Source organism: Dipodomys spectabilis, unplaced genomic scaffold (assembly GCF_019054845.1).
Source record: "Dipodomys spectabilis isolate Male_0828 unplaced genomic scaffold, ASM1905484v1 ptg000542l, whole genome shotgun sequence".
Taxonomy (NCBI): domain Eukaryota; kingdom Metazoa; phylum Chordata; class Mammalia; order Rodentia; family Heteromyidae; genus Dipodomys; species Dipodomys spectabilis.
In genome coordinates, this window is record NW_024871219.1 from 460,485 (window position 1) to 478,215 (window position 17,731).

Here is a 17,731-nt window from a genome sequence, read left to right on the forward strand (position 1 = left end):
CTGGGAAGGTGGCTCAGTGGTAGAGTGCTTGTCTTGTATGCATGAGGCTCTGGGTTCAATACCTCAGCACCGCATAAGCAAAAAAAAAAAAAACCATTAGTGGAGCTGTGGCTCACATGGTACAGTGCTCGCCTTGAGCTGAAGAGCTGAGGGACAGTGCCCAGTCCCAGAGTTCAGGCCTCAGGACTGACAAAAAAAAAAAATCACTTTTTGTGTGTGTGTGTGGGTCGTGGGGCTTGAACTCTGGGCCTGGGTGCTGTCCCTCAGCTCTTCAGCTCAAGGCGAGCACTCTACCACAAGAGCTATGGCGCCACTTCCAGTTTTCTGGTGGTTTATTGGAGATAAGAGTCTCACAGATTTTTTCCTGCCTAGGCTGGCTTTGAATCGTGATCCTCAGATCTCGGCCTCCTGAGTAGCTAGGATGACAGGCTTGAGCCACCAGTGCCCCTGGCTATGAGACTCTTATTCCAACGAACCACCAGAAAAAGCTGGAAGTGGTGCTGTGGCTTAAGTGGGAGGATGCTAGGCCTTGAGCAAAAGGAGCTGAGGGACAGCGCCCAGGCCCTGAATTCAAGTCCCACAACCGACAAAACAAAACAAAACACAGAATAATTAGTTACTACTAGTGGGAGGAATGAAACTAAAAATCTTTACTAGGGGGTGTCCTGTCAACTCCACAGATACATTAAATGGTAAGTCAGCTGCCTTTCTTATCTATCTATTGGAATGGAAACACACTCATAATCAGTGAATAGAGGCCACCAGGCATGGAAATGCTTGGTAGCTCTGCTTGGTGGCTCATTGTGATGGCTGGGAATGTGGCTTAGTGCTACAGTGCTTGCCTAGCATGCATGATGCCGTGGGTTCAATTCCTCAGTGCCAATGTAAATAAAAAAGGCTGTAAATGGTGCTGCGGCTCAAGTGGTAGAGTGCTATCCTTGAGCAAAAGAAGCTCCAGGGTAGTGCCCAGGCCCCGAGTTCAAGCCCTAGGACTGGCAAAAAAAAAAAAAAAAGAAAGCAGATGAGATGCAGGCTGAAATTGCAGAGACATTCTCATGTGGAAGCCTGAGTTCCACTTGGCAAGCAGCGGTTGTCCGTGGATTATGAATGTACTCTTCGGTTAATGTGGCTCTGAAATGTATTCATGGCCTTCTGTAGAATTTGGACTTCTAAGTGATGAGAAATGTCCAACAAACAGCTTAGTCATCTTAGGTTCTCGGTGACTGACATCCCCCATGTCAGCCTAAAAGGATGGATTCGGCTCAATTCAATGCAGATTCTGAATATGTCACTAGGACTCCATATTTCCACCCGGCACTGGTGTCATGAATTATTTTAAATTTCATTGCTTAGTTGAAAGACTCACAGAAAGCTGGTGCATGTGGCGTAGGGAAGGCAGAGCAACTGGGGAGCATCTGAACAGGTCTCTGCATTAGTGACGACAGAAATCTACAGGGTAGGCTGTTCAGAGAGGAAGAACACAGTGCCTGGAGTTTGGTGCTTAGCTATAGCGAGAAACAGGAAGGAATCGGGCGGTGACGTTACAAGGCAGGCAAGGCTGCAGGAATAGGAGGGCAGAAAGTCTTGGCAGGTAAGGAAAGGACTGACCTTACTTGACTTAATAATTGTTTGGAGGTTGATCGTGGTAGAGATCAGGTTAGTACAGTGTGTGGTTAATGAGCATCAATTAACTTCTGAGAGAGTCTTGTCACTACAACATCTGGCTCAGGGCTGGGAAGGTGGCTCAGTGGTAGAGCGCTTGCCTTGCATGCCTGAGGCCCTGGGTTTGATTCCTCAGCACCACATAAGCAAAAAAAAAAAAAGCCGGAAGTGGCGCTGTGGCTCAAGTGGTAGAGTGCTAGCCTTGCGCTGAAGAGCTGAGGGACAGCGCCCAGGCCCAGAGTTCAGGCACCACGACCGGAATCCCCCCCCCCAAAAAAAAAAAAAAAAAATCTGGCTCAGATGAAAAATCTTCCAAGTTTTATACAGACAAAGAAAGAGAGCCAATTTAAGGACAAAGAATGAAGTTCTGAGCTGGGAAGGTGGCTCGGTGGTAGAGTGCTTGCCTCACATGCATGAGGCCCTGGGCTCGATTCCTGAGCACCACATAAGCAGAAAAAGCTGGAAGTGGCATAGTCTTGAGCTGAAGAGCTGAGACAGCGCCCGGGCCCAGAGTTCAAGTCCCATGACTGACAAAAACAAAACAAAGACCCAATCAGATTCAGCCTACCGTGGTGATGTATCGGGAGTGGAATTCTGGAGCATCTTTTAGGAACGTAAGGCCAGGGTGTGTATCCACCACATCCTGAAAAAGATCCAATAGTCTGCTTAAAATCTATCTTCCATCTCCTCCTTAACATTCTGAAGATAGGCAATTTACTTAAGACATCTGCTTTAAGGTACTTAACAGCTAATTCTAACATCGATGTTAGTTTTACATCAGTTTTATTTTTCCTCCTGATTATTAACTGTAGTTTCCTGCTTCTGTTGCATAGGACATTCTTTTGCTCAAAGTGAGTGCTCTACCACTTGAACCACAGCAACACTTCTGGCTTTTTTGAGTGGTTTCCTGCCAGGCTGGCTTTGAACTATGATCCTGAGATCTCAGCCTTCTGGTTAGCTAGGATTACAGGTGTGAGTCATTGGTGCCTGGCGATCCCCCACTTCTGAAACAAGACTCTAGGACTGTTCCAGCCAAAGCCTGCCCCCTAACCCCCCATGTAATCTGAGGGTATCCCAGCCTGGTTTTCTTCTTGTTACTTTCCTCACATATACTTGCTTTTCAGTATTCTGCTAAATACTCATGGAGAAGCTTCTGGGGTTCTTTGGGGGCTTGTCCCCCTTGGCGGTTCTCTCCTCTTTGGTACTTTGTCCTGAGAGTTCTACCTGCCTTTGTTTCCCCAGGACTTCCAACTGTGTCCTGAATTCAGCAAGCCCACAACCTCCCATTCCTTGGTTTGGACCCTATCTGGACTACAAGTTCTCTGTCATCAAGGTCACCTTGTTTTCTGCCTCTTTTCTGTTGCCCATGTCCAGTCTCCTGAAAATCACTTCCATTTCTTATTTGGTTAATATCTCAGGTGGGAAGGTAAATCCAAATTTGGATCGAGTGGAAGATCTATTAATTTTCACTGTTAATTTCATTCCCTCCTATTTTATTATTATTTATTTTTTTGCCAGTCCTGGGGCTTGAAATCAGGGCTTGGGCACTGTCCCTGAGCCTCTTTGTGCTCAAGGCCATGAGCCACAGCACCACCTCTGGCTTTTTCTGTTTATGTAGTACTAAGGAATCGAATCCAGGGCTTCATGCATGCTAGGCAAGCACTCTACCACTAAGCCACATTCTCAGCCCTACCTCTCCCCCCACCCTTTTTTTTTTTTTTTTTTTGCCAGTCCTGGGGTTTGAACCCTGGGCCTAGGCACTGTCCCTGAGCTTTTTTTTGGTTGGTTGGTTGTGGGGCTTGAACTCTGGACCTGGGAGCTGCTGTCCCTCAGCTCAGCTCTTCAGCTCAAGGTAAGTGCTCTACCCCTTGAGCCACAGCACCACTTCCAGTTTTCTGAATGGTTTATTGGAGGTAAGAGTCTCAGGGATTTTCCTGCCACGGCTGGCTTTGAACTGCGATCCTCAGATAGATCTATCTATCTATCTATCCATCCATCTGTTATTAACTAGTTGTACAAAGAAGTTTCAATTTATTTTACTGAACTCTTTCATTGTCCAAGTCAGTTTTATCATTGATTCTTGTGGACTTTCCAGTTTATTATCACGTTTTACATTTACAGAAAATTTGAGAAATACAATACAGAGTTCCCAAATATCCCACACCAAAATTTTCTCTATTATTAAACTCTTACCTTAGAATGGCACATATTCCCACTAATAAACCTAATAAACCCATACATCATATTACCTAGTATCTGTTTTCTGTTCTAGGAATTCATATTATGCTTTAGTTGTCTTTTCTCCTGAGCTTCCTTTGGCTGGGGCAGTTTCTCGGACTTTCCTTGTTTCTGATGACCTAGACATGCTGGGTCTATATAGGTTGTTTCTGGAATGGAATTTGATGCTTTTCTCATGATGAGTTGGGGTTTAATGGGTTGTAGGAGAAGATTGCAGAGGTGATGGGCCATTTTCATCATATCCTGTCAAGGGGACACACTATCAACATGATTTATGACTGCTGACAGTGGCCTTGATCACCAAGCTGAAGCTGTTTGTTGGGTTCTCCACTGCACACCCAACTCTCCCAAGCTGTCCCTGGGATTGCCACACAGTATATCCCTCAGGAATGGAGAGTTACGTTCCTCCCTTAAATGGTGGACTATACTGAATTCTTTGGAATTTTTCTGCATAGAAGTTTTAGCTCTTCTCCCCGTTCAATGATTTATTTATATCGCTACGTGTATTGGGGTTTGGACTCAAGGGCTGGGCACTGTCTCTGAGCTTTTTTGCTCAAGGCTAATGCTCTAACCACTTGAGCCACAGCTCTATGTCGGGATTTTTTGGTGGAAAATTAGAGATATGACTGTCTTGGACTTTCCTGCCCAGGTTGGCTTTGAACTGCAATCCTCAGATCTTCGATTCCTGAGTAGCTAGGATTGCAGGCATGAGCCACAGGTACCCGGCTCAAGACTTATCTTTTCTGATATAAAAATATATCAGGGCTGGGAATGTGCCTTAGTGGTAGAGTGTTTGCCTAGCATGCATGAAACACTGGGTTTGATTCCTCAGTACCACATATACAGAAAAAGCCAGAAATGGTACTGTAGCTCAAGTGGTAGAGTGCTCAGAAGAGACTCAGGAACAGTGCCTAGGCCCTGAGGTTAAGCAAAAAAAAATTTTTTAAAATCTATCTATCTATCTATCTATCTATCTATCTATCTATCTATCTATCTACCTATCTATCTATCAGTGAATAAGAGTTTAAAATTTCATAAACAGAAAAAATACTGCTGTTTCATTCATCTGGTTCCATCAGTGAAAGGTACTCTACATGAGTTTTCTGGATGAGTAAAAGTAATCCATGCCAATAATATAAATCACTGATCTTGCTAAAATCTGCTAAAGGGAGCAAGGACTATTGTCCTTATTCCCAGACTGGAGTGTTTTCACAGGTTTTATGTTCTTTTCTTTTTTTGTCGGTCGTGGGGCTTGAACTCTGGGCCTGGGCGCTGTCCTTCAGCTCTTCAGCTCAAGGCGAGTACTCTACCACTTGAGCTACAGCGCCACTTCCGGTTTTCTGGTGGTTTATTGGAGATAGGAGTCTCACAGTCTTTCCTGCCCGGGCTGGCTTTGAACCGTGATCCTCAGATCTCAGCCTCCTGAGTAGCTAGAATTACAGGCGTGAGCCACCAGCGCCCGGCTTTATGTTCTTTTCTTAAGTAGTTTTTCTTAACTCTCCTGACTACTTCTAGAATCTAGGAACTACTTTTAGAGTCTTTGTAGCTCTCAGTGTGTGTATGTGTTTTTGTTGTTGTTATTGGTCGTGGGGCTTGAACTCTGGGCCTGCGCGCTGTCCCTGAGTTCTTCAGCTGAAGGTGAGCTCTCTACCACTTGAGCCACAGCGCCATTTCTGGTTTTCTGAGTGATTTATTGGACATAAGAGTCTCACAGACTTTCCTGCTCAGGCTGCCTTTGAACTTCGATCCTCAGATCGCAGCCTTCTGAGTAGCTAGGATGACAGGCGTGAGTCACCGGCACCTGGCTCTCAGTTTTGATTTTATATTTAGTGGTCCTTTCTTCCTATCCTATTTTTATATTTTAAATAAGTCTTGGGTTGAAAATGATAAAAACCCAAACTTTTTGGAAGAATGCTGACATCAAATAGTTGGGAGTGTCCGAATGAAGACTCTGGGGTTCATGACATTAGGCCTGGTTATTCCACAGCCTTTTTTATTTTGCTTTTCTTAACTGTAAGTCAGTGTTTTCCAACCTTGGTTTTTAAGATTTCTGAAGATGCTTCAGTGATCACGGTGGGGGGGGGGGGGGGGGGGCTTGGAGGGAGCTGGTGAGGAGGTGGGAGACTGAAGGCCCTCTCCTTTCTGCAGCAGGGAATAGCCCTGCTTTTTTATCTCTTACTTCTTTTATAGTAGGATTCTATTTTAAATTTCATTTGACAAAAGGATTTTATGGCTCAAAAAAGTGTCAAAGCCACTTTTGAAGAAATCTGACCTCCAGGTTTGTGTAGCTCAGTTAATGTGTATGAAAGACTTCTGATACTCTATACATAGAAGTTATTTTCAAAAGCAAATGTTACCTGAAGTAAAGGGACGAAGTCCTCTTGTTCTAGAGAGTTACTGCTGGGCTTTGCCAGAAGAGAGATGAACTTAGAGGCGTCATCATGATGGTTAGTCAGCAACCTACAAAACAAATACCAGTTAGGAAGATCTGCTACTCTGAAAAATGACAGGCCACCAACAGACACTAGCAGCGGGGAATTCCAGTCTGATCTAAGGCCATTTAGGTTAAGAGTCAAGTTTGGTTGTTTTTTTTTAGTCGGTTGTAGGGCTCGAACTTGGGGCCGGGGAACTATCCCTGAGCTCTTTTGCTCAAAGCTAGCACTCTACGAGCCAGAGCACCACTTCTGGTTTTCTGGTGGTTGATTAGAGATAAGAGTCTCACCAACTTTCCTTCCCCAGGCTGGCTTTGAACCTCGGTCCTCAGATCTCAGCCTCCCGAGTAGCTAGGATTATAGGCATGAGCCACGGTGCCCAGCTTCAAGATTGTTCTTTTTTTTTTTTTTTGGTCCAGTTGTGGGGCCTGAACTGTGGGCCTGGACGCTGTCCCTCAGCTCTTCAGCTCAAGGATAGCACTCCACCACTTGAGCCACAGCGCCACTTCTGGCTTTTTTTCTTTTTGCATATGTGGTGCTGAGGAATTGAACCCCGGGCCACAGGCATGCAAGGCAAGTGCTCTACCACTGAGCCACCTTCCCAGCCCTTCAAGATTGTTCTTGATAGGTGTAGAGGCAAGAAGTCAGAGAAATCCATGACAACTGCCAAGTTTCTAGCTTGGGGTATTAGGTCTCTCGAATACAGACTGCAATGCTGGACTCCTGAAGATTTTTATCAAAGTGTTCTAGATGGCTGTTTCTCTCAATTTCTACTGTATTACCAAGTGTGGGCCTTAAAATCTTATGCTGTGAAGCAAAGAATATCCTACCAGACCTCAACATTCATCTATTACTACAGATGGCTCATCTCTAAAACCACTTTTGGTTACACAAGTCCCTCACTCAAAAAAAATTTTTAAGCCAGATACTGGTGACTCACGCCTGTCATCCTAGCTACTCAGGAGACTAAGATCTGAGGATCATGGTTTGAAGCCAGCCCAGGCAATAAAGTCCATGAAACTCTTATCTCCAGTACTCAGAAAAACCTGGAGTGGCGCTGTGGCTCAAGTGGTAGAGTGCTAGTCTTGAGCACAAAGAGGCTCTGAGACAGCACCCAGACCCTGAGTTCAAGCCCAGGACTGCCCCAACCCCAACACAAAGAATATATTCTCTAGCTTTCTAGCCTCATATGCATAAGCCTAACTTCCTACATTGGACACTTAAGGCCCTCTAATTAATTCTGTATCATTAACTACAAATTACTTCTTTGTGCTTCAACTTTTATTTTTGGCTTTATGTTCTTGCTCTGTCCCCTCCCTCCCCCCAACTAATGGCTGGTGCTCTATCACTTTAGCCACTCTCTACTTTTGGCTTTTTGCTGTTAATAGGAGATAAGACTGTTGGATTTGTCTTCCTGGGCTAGCTCCAAACTGAGATTCTCAGATCTCATCTTCCTAAGTACCTAAGATTATAGAGGTGAGCCACAAGTACTCAGCTACTTTAACATTTTAATATACTATCTCAAGCCAGGGGCCGGTGGCTCACACCTGTCAGCCTAGCTTCTCAGGAGGCTGAGATCTGAGGATAGTGGTTCAAAGCCAGCCTGGGCAGGAAAAGATGTGAAACTCTCTCTCTCTCAGCTGAGGAGCTGAAGGACAACACTCAGGCCCAGAGTTCAAGCCTCATGACTAACAAAAAAAAAAAAAGGAAAAGAAAATTTAAAAAAAAAAAAAAAAACCTTAACCCCAAGATGCTTAATGAAAAGGGTGCAATTTGGAAGGAAAAAAAGTCAAAAAGTCAAAATAAAAAAGCTTGTCTTTTTTATTTTGTGTGGTAACTGGAACCATTATACTTAGCTGCTTGGTATCCCTTAAAACACTCTGGCTTTTAACAGGTACTTTAAACAGACAGGTGCTGGTGGCTCATGCCTGTAATCCTAGCTACTCAGGTAGAGATCTGAAGATCATGCTTGGAAGCCAGACCATGATGCACTTATCTCCAATTAACCACCAAAGAGCCCCCCCCTCCCCCCCCACAGAAGTAAGAGCACACAAACACACATACAGAGGCACTTTATGAGCTCAAAGAGGAGTGCCCACTAGAGGGCACTCCGACCACTTTTTAGCAAGTTGACCATGCTTCAATACAATACACATTTGCACTGGGTATTTTAGGGAGCTTAGAGGCAGGGGGAAGGACATAGAGCCTACTGCCTACAGAGTAAGGAGATCTGCCTGGACTGTCTCTCATCTCCCTCGCGACAAAGCCAGCTGTGGTGTATTTTTTAACATCAGGATATTAACTGTAGCAGAATTTGAGAACTTCAAATTCAGCCCTTTTTTTCTTCATCTTGGTAGACCCCAGGATCTAACAAAGCCTCAGCTGGCCTCTGGAAAGTGGGGAGAAGGGGGGGAGGTCACAAGAATAAGGGATGTCCTCCTCATGGAGCTCAGCATTGCTGGCAAAAGCCATCTAGTAATTAGGTTTAAGAGAAAGGTGTGATCAGCCTGGGAGATGAAAGAGAATAGGAAATGCTCTATCTTAAGAGGCCTTCATGCCAGAGACAAAAAATGCAACTACTGATGCTGTTTGACCTCCGTACAAGGGAGCTGGTATCCAGCTTGATTTACCTGCAATGAACGGCTGAATACTAAGGAAAGTGATAGCCAGGGCCCTGAGACAGGCCTGACATTTGGAGGAATAGCACAGCACAGCAGCCACAGGTACCGCTGCATCTGTATTCAAAGCATTACAGTCAGTCATTAAAGTTGCAGGGAAAAAGAAAAGAAAAGTTGGGTCTGAATTTTAAAAAAGCTATCAGATGTTAAAAACACAATAATAAGCTGGGTGCTAGTGGCTCACACCTGTTCATCCTAGCTACTCAGGAGGCTGAGATCTGAGGGTTGAGGTTCAAAGCCAGCCCAGGCAGGAAAGGCCATGAGACTCTTATATAAATGAGACTCTCCAATAAATCACTCAGAAAACCGGAAATGGTGCAGTGGCTCAAGTGGTAGAGTGCTAGCCTTGAGCTGAAGAGCTAAGGGACAGCATTCAAGCCCAGAGTTCAAGCCCTATGACCAACAACAACAACAAGAGTCTCTGGATAAATGCACAAGTCCTTTGTCCCTTAACTGAATTACTCCAAAATAACTGTTAAAGCTAGTAGAGAGCTTAAGTATTTTATCAACTATATGTAATCCTAGATTGGATCATGTGTGAATAGAACCTAATTTCTGTTCTCCTTAGAGGAAAAGCATTTACTCCTGTGTCCCTGCTATCAGACTTAGATCTTTCTCCCCAATTTAACAAATAAAACTAAGAAACTGTACCAGAAAAATAAACCAAAGCAACAAAAATAGGAAACCATCAGATAGTTACTATGAAGTACATCTACAGGTCTGCTTTACTATTAAGCAACATCTAAGAGAATCATTCTGGCAAAGAACTTGGGGGAGGAAGAAAGTGGAATGAGTCACAGCATTTTTTTTTTTAACTGAAATAAAGGGGTCACGCCCGTCATCCTAGCTACTCAGGAGGCTGAGATCTGAGGATCACGGTTCCAAACCAGCCTGGGCAGGAAAGTCCGTGAGATTCTTATCTCCAATGAAGCACCTGATTGCCAGAAGTGGCGCTGTGGCTCAAAGTGGTAGAGTACTAGCCTTGAGCAAAAGAGCTCAGGGACAGTGCTCAGGCCCAGAGTTCAAGTCCCATGACCAACAAAAAAATTAAATAAGTAGAAATGGAGACACTGAAAAAAAATGAATCAAGTAATTGACCTCTATGAGGCTTGTCATGACGCCCACCTGATTGGTAGTCCTCGCACTGCTCACACACTTACGTTTTCCACACAGCAATGAATGACTGTGAGGACACAAATCCTGTCTTCTCTCCCCCCGCAGCCCTGAACATGGGGGCTTTCCAGTAGAGAGGACAGCCACAGACCTGCAAATGAAAACAATGCAGATAACGTGGGGTGAAGATGTTGGAAACACATTGTAGGTGAGGATGAGATGACCGAAGCAGTTGTTTGGTACTATGCAAACTGAACAAGGAAACCCGTTTTTGGAAGGGTGGAAAGGGGAAAGGGACAGTGATGGAGGGGGTGAGATTGATTAGGATGGATTGTTAACGTGTGGAAATATAACAATGAAATCTTAATGAAAGCTTAAGAAAAAAGATAATTAAAACAACAACAAGGGTGGGTGGGGTTGCGAGAGAGAAGGGGGGTAAATTGCTAAAGAGATGACATGGATTAGGATGCATTTTAATAATATACTGACATGTTGGGGGCTGGGAAGGTGGCTCAGTGGTAGAGTGCTTGCCTTGCATGCATGAGGCCCTGGGTTCGATTCTCCAGCACCACATAAGCAAAAAGAAAAAAAGCCGGAAGTGGCGCTGTGACTCAAGTGGTAGAGCGCTAGCCTTGAGCTGAAGAGCTGAGGGACAGCACCCAGGCTCTGAGTTCAAGGCCCAGGACTGGTTTAAAAAATATATATATATATATACTGACATGTTGAACGGAAACCTCTTTGTACAACTACTTAAAAGATAAAAAGAAAGAAAAAAAAACAATCAGCAAAATAAAAACAACAACAAGTCAGGAACAGGTGGCTCACGCCTGTCATCCTACCTACACAGGAGGCTGAGATTGGAGGATTGTGGTTCAAAGCCAGCCTGGGCAAGAAAGTCCGTGAGACTTCATCTCCAACGAATCACCAGAAAACCAGAAGTGGCACTGTGGTTCAAATGGTAGGGCCACTTACCTTTACCTGAAGAGCTCAGGCACAGTGCCCAGGCCCAGAGTTCAAACCCTACAACCCCCCAAAAAAGCCTTTGTGGCTTTTACCCCGAAGCCATAGTGGACAGAAGGATCCTGTGGGAATGGTCCAGGGGACACAGACAAGCATCTAGGTAGATTCAGGAAAAGGCACGGGGAAAATGTTTAGTGAAGAAAACGGGGGTGGGGGGGCTGGGAAGGTGGCTCAGTGGTAGAGCGCTTGCCTTGCATGCATGAGACCCTGGATTCGATTCCTCAGCACCACATAAGCAAAAAAGGAAAAAGCCGGAAGTGGCGCTGTGACTCAAATGGTAGAGCGCTAGCCTTGAGCTGAAGAGCTGAGGGAGAGTGCCCAGCCCAGAGTTCAGGCCCCACGACCGAACCAAAAAAAGAAAAAAAAGAAAATGGGACACCATGTATCATAATTCCAAGGTTACTTATAGTAACCCCCCTCCCATTCTGAGTAACTAGGAAACTAGTTCCCATCCCTCCATGCTTATATTAGGTAGTCTCTATGCTTAAGAAAGAAAAAGATATGAATACCCTAGTTGTATTTGTCCTTCAATTCTTGAGCAGAAAAAAATGCAGTCACTTTATTACTGCATCAATTGGTGTTAGCACCCATTACTTATCTCCTCCTTTCTTCTGTGCCTAGAATGCTATTAAGTTCCAGATTCAAAAAGAACCAGAAAAACGCTAGGCTGTTCCAGAAAACTGCTATGTTAGATTTCAGGGAATAGTGAACGGAAAAACTGAAGTGCCACCATTTCCTTATATATTAGAAGCTAGCACAAATAACTATATATTATAAAAGCTTTAGGAATAACTGGGAATTAATATTAAACACATCAATATTCTAAAAAATATATTTTTTTCTTTAATAAAAGGATCTTCTTTTCAATTATTCTTTTTTTCTTTTTCTTTTTGCTGGTCCTGGGCTTGAATTCAGGGTCTGGGCTCTGTCCCTGAGCCTGAGCCTCTCTGTACTTAAGGCCAGTGCTCTACCACTTGAGCCACAGCACCACTTCTGTCTTTTTCTGTTTATGTGATACTGAGGAATCAAACATAGGGCTTCATTCATGCTAGACAAGCACTCTACCACTAAGCCACATTCCCGGCCCAATTAGAGCATTCTTTAATTTTTTTTTTTTTGCCAGTCCTGGGGCTTGTGAATTTAGAGCCTGGGCACCAACCCTGAGCTTCTTTTTGCTCAAGGCTAGGCACTCTACCACTTGAGCCACAGAGCCACTTCCAGCTTTTTCTGTGGATATGGTACTAAGGAATCGAACCCAGAGCTTCATGAATGCTAAGCAAGCACTCTACTACTAAGCCATATTCTCAGACCTCTTCCAGTTTTTAGTGCTTAATTAGAGATAAGAGTCTCATGAACTTTCCTGTCTGGGCTGGCTTAGATCCAAGATCCTCAGATCTCAGCCTCCCGAGTAGCTAGGAGTATAGGCCTCAGGTGTTTCATTTTGCAGAAGGAGAAATTCAAGTTCAGAGATGCTGCCTTATGAACGATAACCAGAAAAGAGGACCCAGAAGGCTTTCTTTATGAGGTTCAGAAGGGTTTTCTTCAACTTCCTACTAGAGGATAAAATTGTGGCCTAGTTTCTCACTAACACTTGTCTCTTGCTCAGTCTCTGTTCTTATCTTGCTTTCATCTTATTAGATTCATCCTCAGTCCATTTCTTTCCTATCTTAAAGTTGTGGACAGAGTACGAAGTACACCCTAAGAATTCAACTGGACACGGACAGTAAGCTCTCCAGGGCTGTCTGGGTTCTAAGATGAACGGGCGAAACCTCATCCACAGATGTAGTTTTCATAAACAGAGTGTTCTCCACACTACAAAACAGATCCCAGTCTTTATAGCTACACTTAAGTGCTACTCAGAGGTTGCAAACTCTAGCTGGCCTTCCAAACAGCTCTCTCAACGACAACAATACATAAACACACCCATTAATTGCTCTGGAGAGCTCTCTCTCCTCCTCCCTTACAGGCTGCCTCTTCTCTTTCCAACACCAACCTGCTGTAAGGCTGTGTTGTGAAAGCTGTGGAGTTCTCTGCCCATGGCAGGTAAGACACAGAGTAAACAAGGACCAAAAATAAAGACAGTGAGTGCCAACAGTGGCTCCGAGCTAAGCAAATGAGAACTGGCTAACAGACGCAAGGAAATCAATATTTAAAATAAGTGGTTTTAAGAGTAAAGAGGCAAAAGCTAGTAAAATGAGTCAGTCCAGTAATCAGAAAGAAAGCAACAAGAAGCTGGTGGTGCATGTCTGCAATCCCAGCATTTGGGAGATTCTGGTAGGAGGTGTGAGTTTGGGGCTAGCTTGAGTTATAAATCAAGGCAGTACCTCAAAAAACTGAAACACACCAGGTGCCAGTGGCTCATGCCTGTCATCCTACCTATGCAGGAGGCTGAGATCTGAGGATCGAGGTTTGAAGTCAGCCTGGGCAAAGTCCATGAGACTCTTATCTTCAATTAAGCACCAAACAAGCTGGAATAATTGGAGCTGTGGCTCAAGTGATAGAGTGCCAGCCTTGAGTAAAGATACTGAGGAACAGTGCTCAGGCCTAGAGTCCAAGCTCCAGGACTGGGAGAAAAAATAAACGGAACTAAAACACACACACACACACACACACACACACACACACACAAAAGAAACAACAAGGGGCTGGGAAGGTGGCTCAGTGGCAGAATGCTTGCCCTGCATGCATGTGACCCTGGGTATGATTCCTCAGCACCACATAAATAGAAAGTGGCACTGTAGCTCAAGTGATAGAGCACTAGCCTTGAGCTGAAGAGCGAGCTGATGATAGACACTGCCCAGGCCCAGTAGTTTAAGTCCCATGACTGACCAAAAAGAGACACAACAGCAACAACTCCAAAAACTCAAAACAACATAAACAATCATAAAATATAGATGTATGTATATATATATATATATATATATATATATATATATTCTTTCTTTTTTGGAGACAGGATGTCACTGCATAGTCTAGGCTGATTCTGTCTCTGCTTGTACCCACCATGCCCAGCTCCTGTCAATTTTTTATTTTTTTATTTGGCTGGTATCAAGAGGCTGAACTCAGAGTCTGACACTTGTGAGGCTTGTTTGCTCAGCTGGTACTCTTACTACTTGAGCCATGTCTCCAGCCTGGCTTTTCGTTAGTTAATTGGAGATGAAGTCATGCTCACTTTTGTGTCTGGGCTTGCTTTGAACTGTGACCTGGATCTCAGTCTCTTGAGTAGCTAAAATCACAGGCATGAGCCACTCCCCAACGCCTGGCTCATGACAACTTTTTTTTAAGGTCAGTACACATGCTTATATGTAATGCTAGTTACAACTAGGTATGGACAGCTTATCACGCCACTTCGGCTAACAATTAAGGTGTAGGAGCAATGACGGGAGAGGCTTGGCTCCCAAGAATGGAATGTAGGGCTGTAATCAAGTTAATCAGTCATATACATATGCAATGGTTATTGTGCCACAGGGTCATTAGATATAAACCATAAATTACTGAGTCAATTCACTTGGCTAAGGGAAATAGTCTGCTATTTTTTAAGCGTTTCCACATTGCTGGCTTTAGCACTGGTACTTTTCCCTGACGCCCCATCCGGACCCATCTTCTCTGTGTATAATTGTTTTCCCACCACCCTAGGGTTCCCTCCCTTCCGTGCCTACATTCCTTCCACGCCTCCACTGGCCATCCCACGGCCATTAGGCCTTCTGCTTTCCTCTCACTGAATGTGTGGAGCGCTGGTGGGCCCCTGAGGCATGGAGCCAGGGCAGGGCCACTTTCCCACAGGGGTGGGGAACTCAAGAGCAGCAAGATGTATGCAACAGGGGTGGGAGGAGAGGAAAGAGGGTCTCCATGTCCCTAGGTTCAAGACAAGGGTGGGCTGTAGTAGCACTGGTTCCCCCAATATGGCCTCCCCAGACAGTGAACCCAGCTCCTTCCGGGGAACTTCTGTGCCTCACACTTCATCAGAACAGCTCCTCCCCCGTCTGCTTACATGAAGCAGCCCCTGAGAGTTGTCTTCCTCACAAATGGTTCCTGAGCTAGAATGAATGGCCTTTTGGTATTTATGCAGAAAATTTCAGGTGTAGGTGGGGCGAAACAAGCAAGCCCTAGTGTATACATAAACTGTCCCCACGATTAACCCTTACCAATCCAGAAGCAAGGACTGATTTTCTTTTTTCTTTTTTTGGTTGGTCAGTGGGCTTGAACTCTGGGCCTGGGCGCTGTCCCTCAGCTCTTCAGCTTAAGGTGAGCGTTCTACCCCTTGAGCCACAGCGCCACTTCCGGTTTTCTGGTGGTTTATTGGAGATAAAAGAGACACAGCCTTCCGTGCCCGGGCTGGCTTTGAACCACAATCCTCAGATCTCAGCCTCCTGAGTAGCTAGGATGACAGATGTGAGCCACTGGCAGGACTTATTTTCTTTAGGACTGCTTTCCTCGGCTCACTCTAGCTCTGCTGTATGTTATCCTGCCCTTCTGACATAAAGCCACTGTGAGTTATAGTGCTTTCCTTCTCTAGGTTGGCAAAAATGCTCTTAGCTCTGGTCTGGCAGATATCTTCCAGCCCACTGCTGGAAGCTGCTTGAGCTGGTCACCAGACAGATTTTTTCTGTTCTTTTTCTTTTTGGCTAGCATCTACATCTGTAATGGCTCAATAACCAGAGATTCTCTTTGTCTCCAGAGTTTTAATAGGTTTCCTCTGAATACAGATTTTACTTATCCTTGATCCGTTTGTATTTTTTGTATGTAGATCCCATCGTTCACAGCCCATTCAGAGAGAACCATTTTGGTTCTGTTCTCTAATATAACAAGCATTCTCAGAGACCTGGGGGGGGGGGGGGTGGGGGGGGGGAGGACGACAAAGGTTCAGTGTCCTGGGAGAGGATCTGTACTTTAGTTTTGTGAGCTTAGCTACTTCTAGGGCTGTAGTTTTCTCACAAGTAAAACAGACAGGTTAAGCTCTGATCTCCTGAGAGAAAGCATGCTTTTCTTTAGAAATAAACTCAATTCTAAGAATTAATAAGCAAGTAGTAACATTGGAGTCGAGTGGATGGTTAAAAAAAAAAGTAAATAAACAAAGCTGGGTGTCTGGTGGCTCACTAGCAATTCAGGAGACTGAGATTTGAGGATCATGGTTCAAAGCCAGCTAGTCCATGACTTTTTTTTTTTGTCAGTCGTGGAGCTTGAACTCTGGGCCTGAGCGCTGTCCCTCAGTTCTTTGGCTCAAGGCTAGTGTTCTACCATTTGAGCCACAGCACCACTTCCAGTTTTCTGAATGGTTTATTGGAGATAAGAGTCTCACAGACTTTCCTGCCTGGGCTGGCTTTGAACCACGATCCTCAAATCTCAGCCTCCTGAGTAGTTAGGATTACAGGTGTGAGCCACTGGCGCCTGGCCCCATGACTTTTATCTTCAATTAATCACAGAAAAAATGGAGCTATGGCTCAAAGTGGTAGAGCACCAGCTCTGAGCACAAAAGCTCAGGGACAGAGCCCTGGCCCTGAGTTCAAGCCCTCCAGGACTGGCAAAAAAAAAAAAAAAAAAAACCAAGTCGGGCACTGGTAGCTCATGTCTGTCATTCTAGCTACTCAGGAGGTTGAGATCTGAGGATTGTGGTTCAAAGCCAGCCCAGGCACAAAAGTCCATGAGACTCATCTCCAATTAACCACCATAAAACCAGAAGCAGCACTGTGGCTCAAGTGGTAGAGTGCTAGCCTTGAGCTGAAGAGCTGAGGGACAGCCCAGGCCCAGAGTTCAAGACCCAGCACTAACAAAAACAAAAACAGAAAAAGCAAAAGAGACAGACAAAAGACAACAAAGTTCTATGAAGCAGAACACAGAATTGATGTTTTTCAATATGGTGGATGGGGTGGGGAAGGGGGGGATGGAGGAATGTATGTATGCTTAAACACAGAGAGAAAGTCAGAGAAGAAGGGAATGTTGGAGCTGCTAGGGGAAGGAAATTAGGAAATCACTTGCGTACTTCTATTACCTTTGCAATTTTCCCCATTTCATAAATGTCTGCTTTCTGATCTTCAATATCCATGAAAGCATTTTCGATTCTGCTCAGCGTCTGTTCATGGTTACTGCAGGTATCTGGGAGTCCTTCCGGAAAGTAGAAGCGTGGAATGTTTATGGACAACGGTGCGTTCACAGCATTATTCGCATGAGGGACCAGGGAGTCAGGTTGGGGACTACTTGGGAGGGCGGCTGGAGGTGGAAGTGGTGTCCCAGGTTTCTTTTCTGGTTTATTTTGAATCTGGAAAAGAAATGTGATTCTAAGATACACCAATTCTAAACTGTATATATATTTCTTAAGAAGCCTCACCCGTAATGGGAAGTCATGTATAAATACAGAAACCACACATTAAGACGCACTAGAGGTCAGGAGATCTGTGTAGTCTACAGGGCGGCATGTTTTTAGGGGATGCTTTCCATATTAAATAGATCAGTATATAAATTACGCATTCATCCTCAAGCTTACAGAGACTTCGGTACATTCCCACCCATCCTTTGGCAGGCATCACAAAATACAGATCTGAAGGTGCATCAGTCTGCGAGCACTAGACTAGTAAATTCTTTTTGAAACGG

The 17,731-nt window shown here is 44.7% G+C and overlaps 1 protein-coding gene across 1 annotated transcript in view; it reads right to left on the reverse strand.

Annotated features, from left to right (window-relative positions):
* Ppp2r3a (protein phosphatase 2 regulatory subunit B''alpha) overlaps positions 1 to 17,731 on the reverse strand; it is an 87,206-nt gene that overhangs the window by 26,029 nt on the left and 43,446 nt on the right. Inside the window, exons 4-7 of the mRNA XM_042670358.1 lie at positions 17,133 to 17,399; positions 10,171 to 10,274; positions 6,258 to 6,360; positions 2,231 to 2,305 (exon numbers count right to left, since the gene is read on the reverse strand). Coding sequence (XP_042526292.1) covers positions 2,231 to 2,305; positions 6,258 to 6,360; positions 10,171 to 10,274; positions 17,133 to 17,399 — 549 coding nt within the window. The remainder of the gene's footprint in view (positions 1 to 2,230; positions 2,306 to 6,257; positions 6,361 to 10,170; positions 10,275 to 17,132; positions 17,400 to 17,731) is intronic.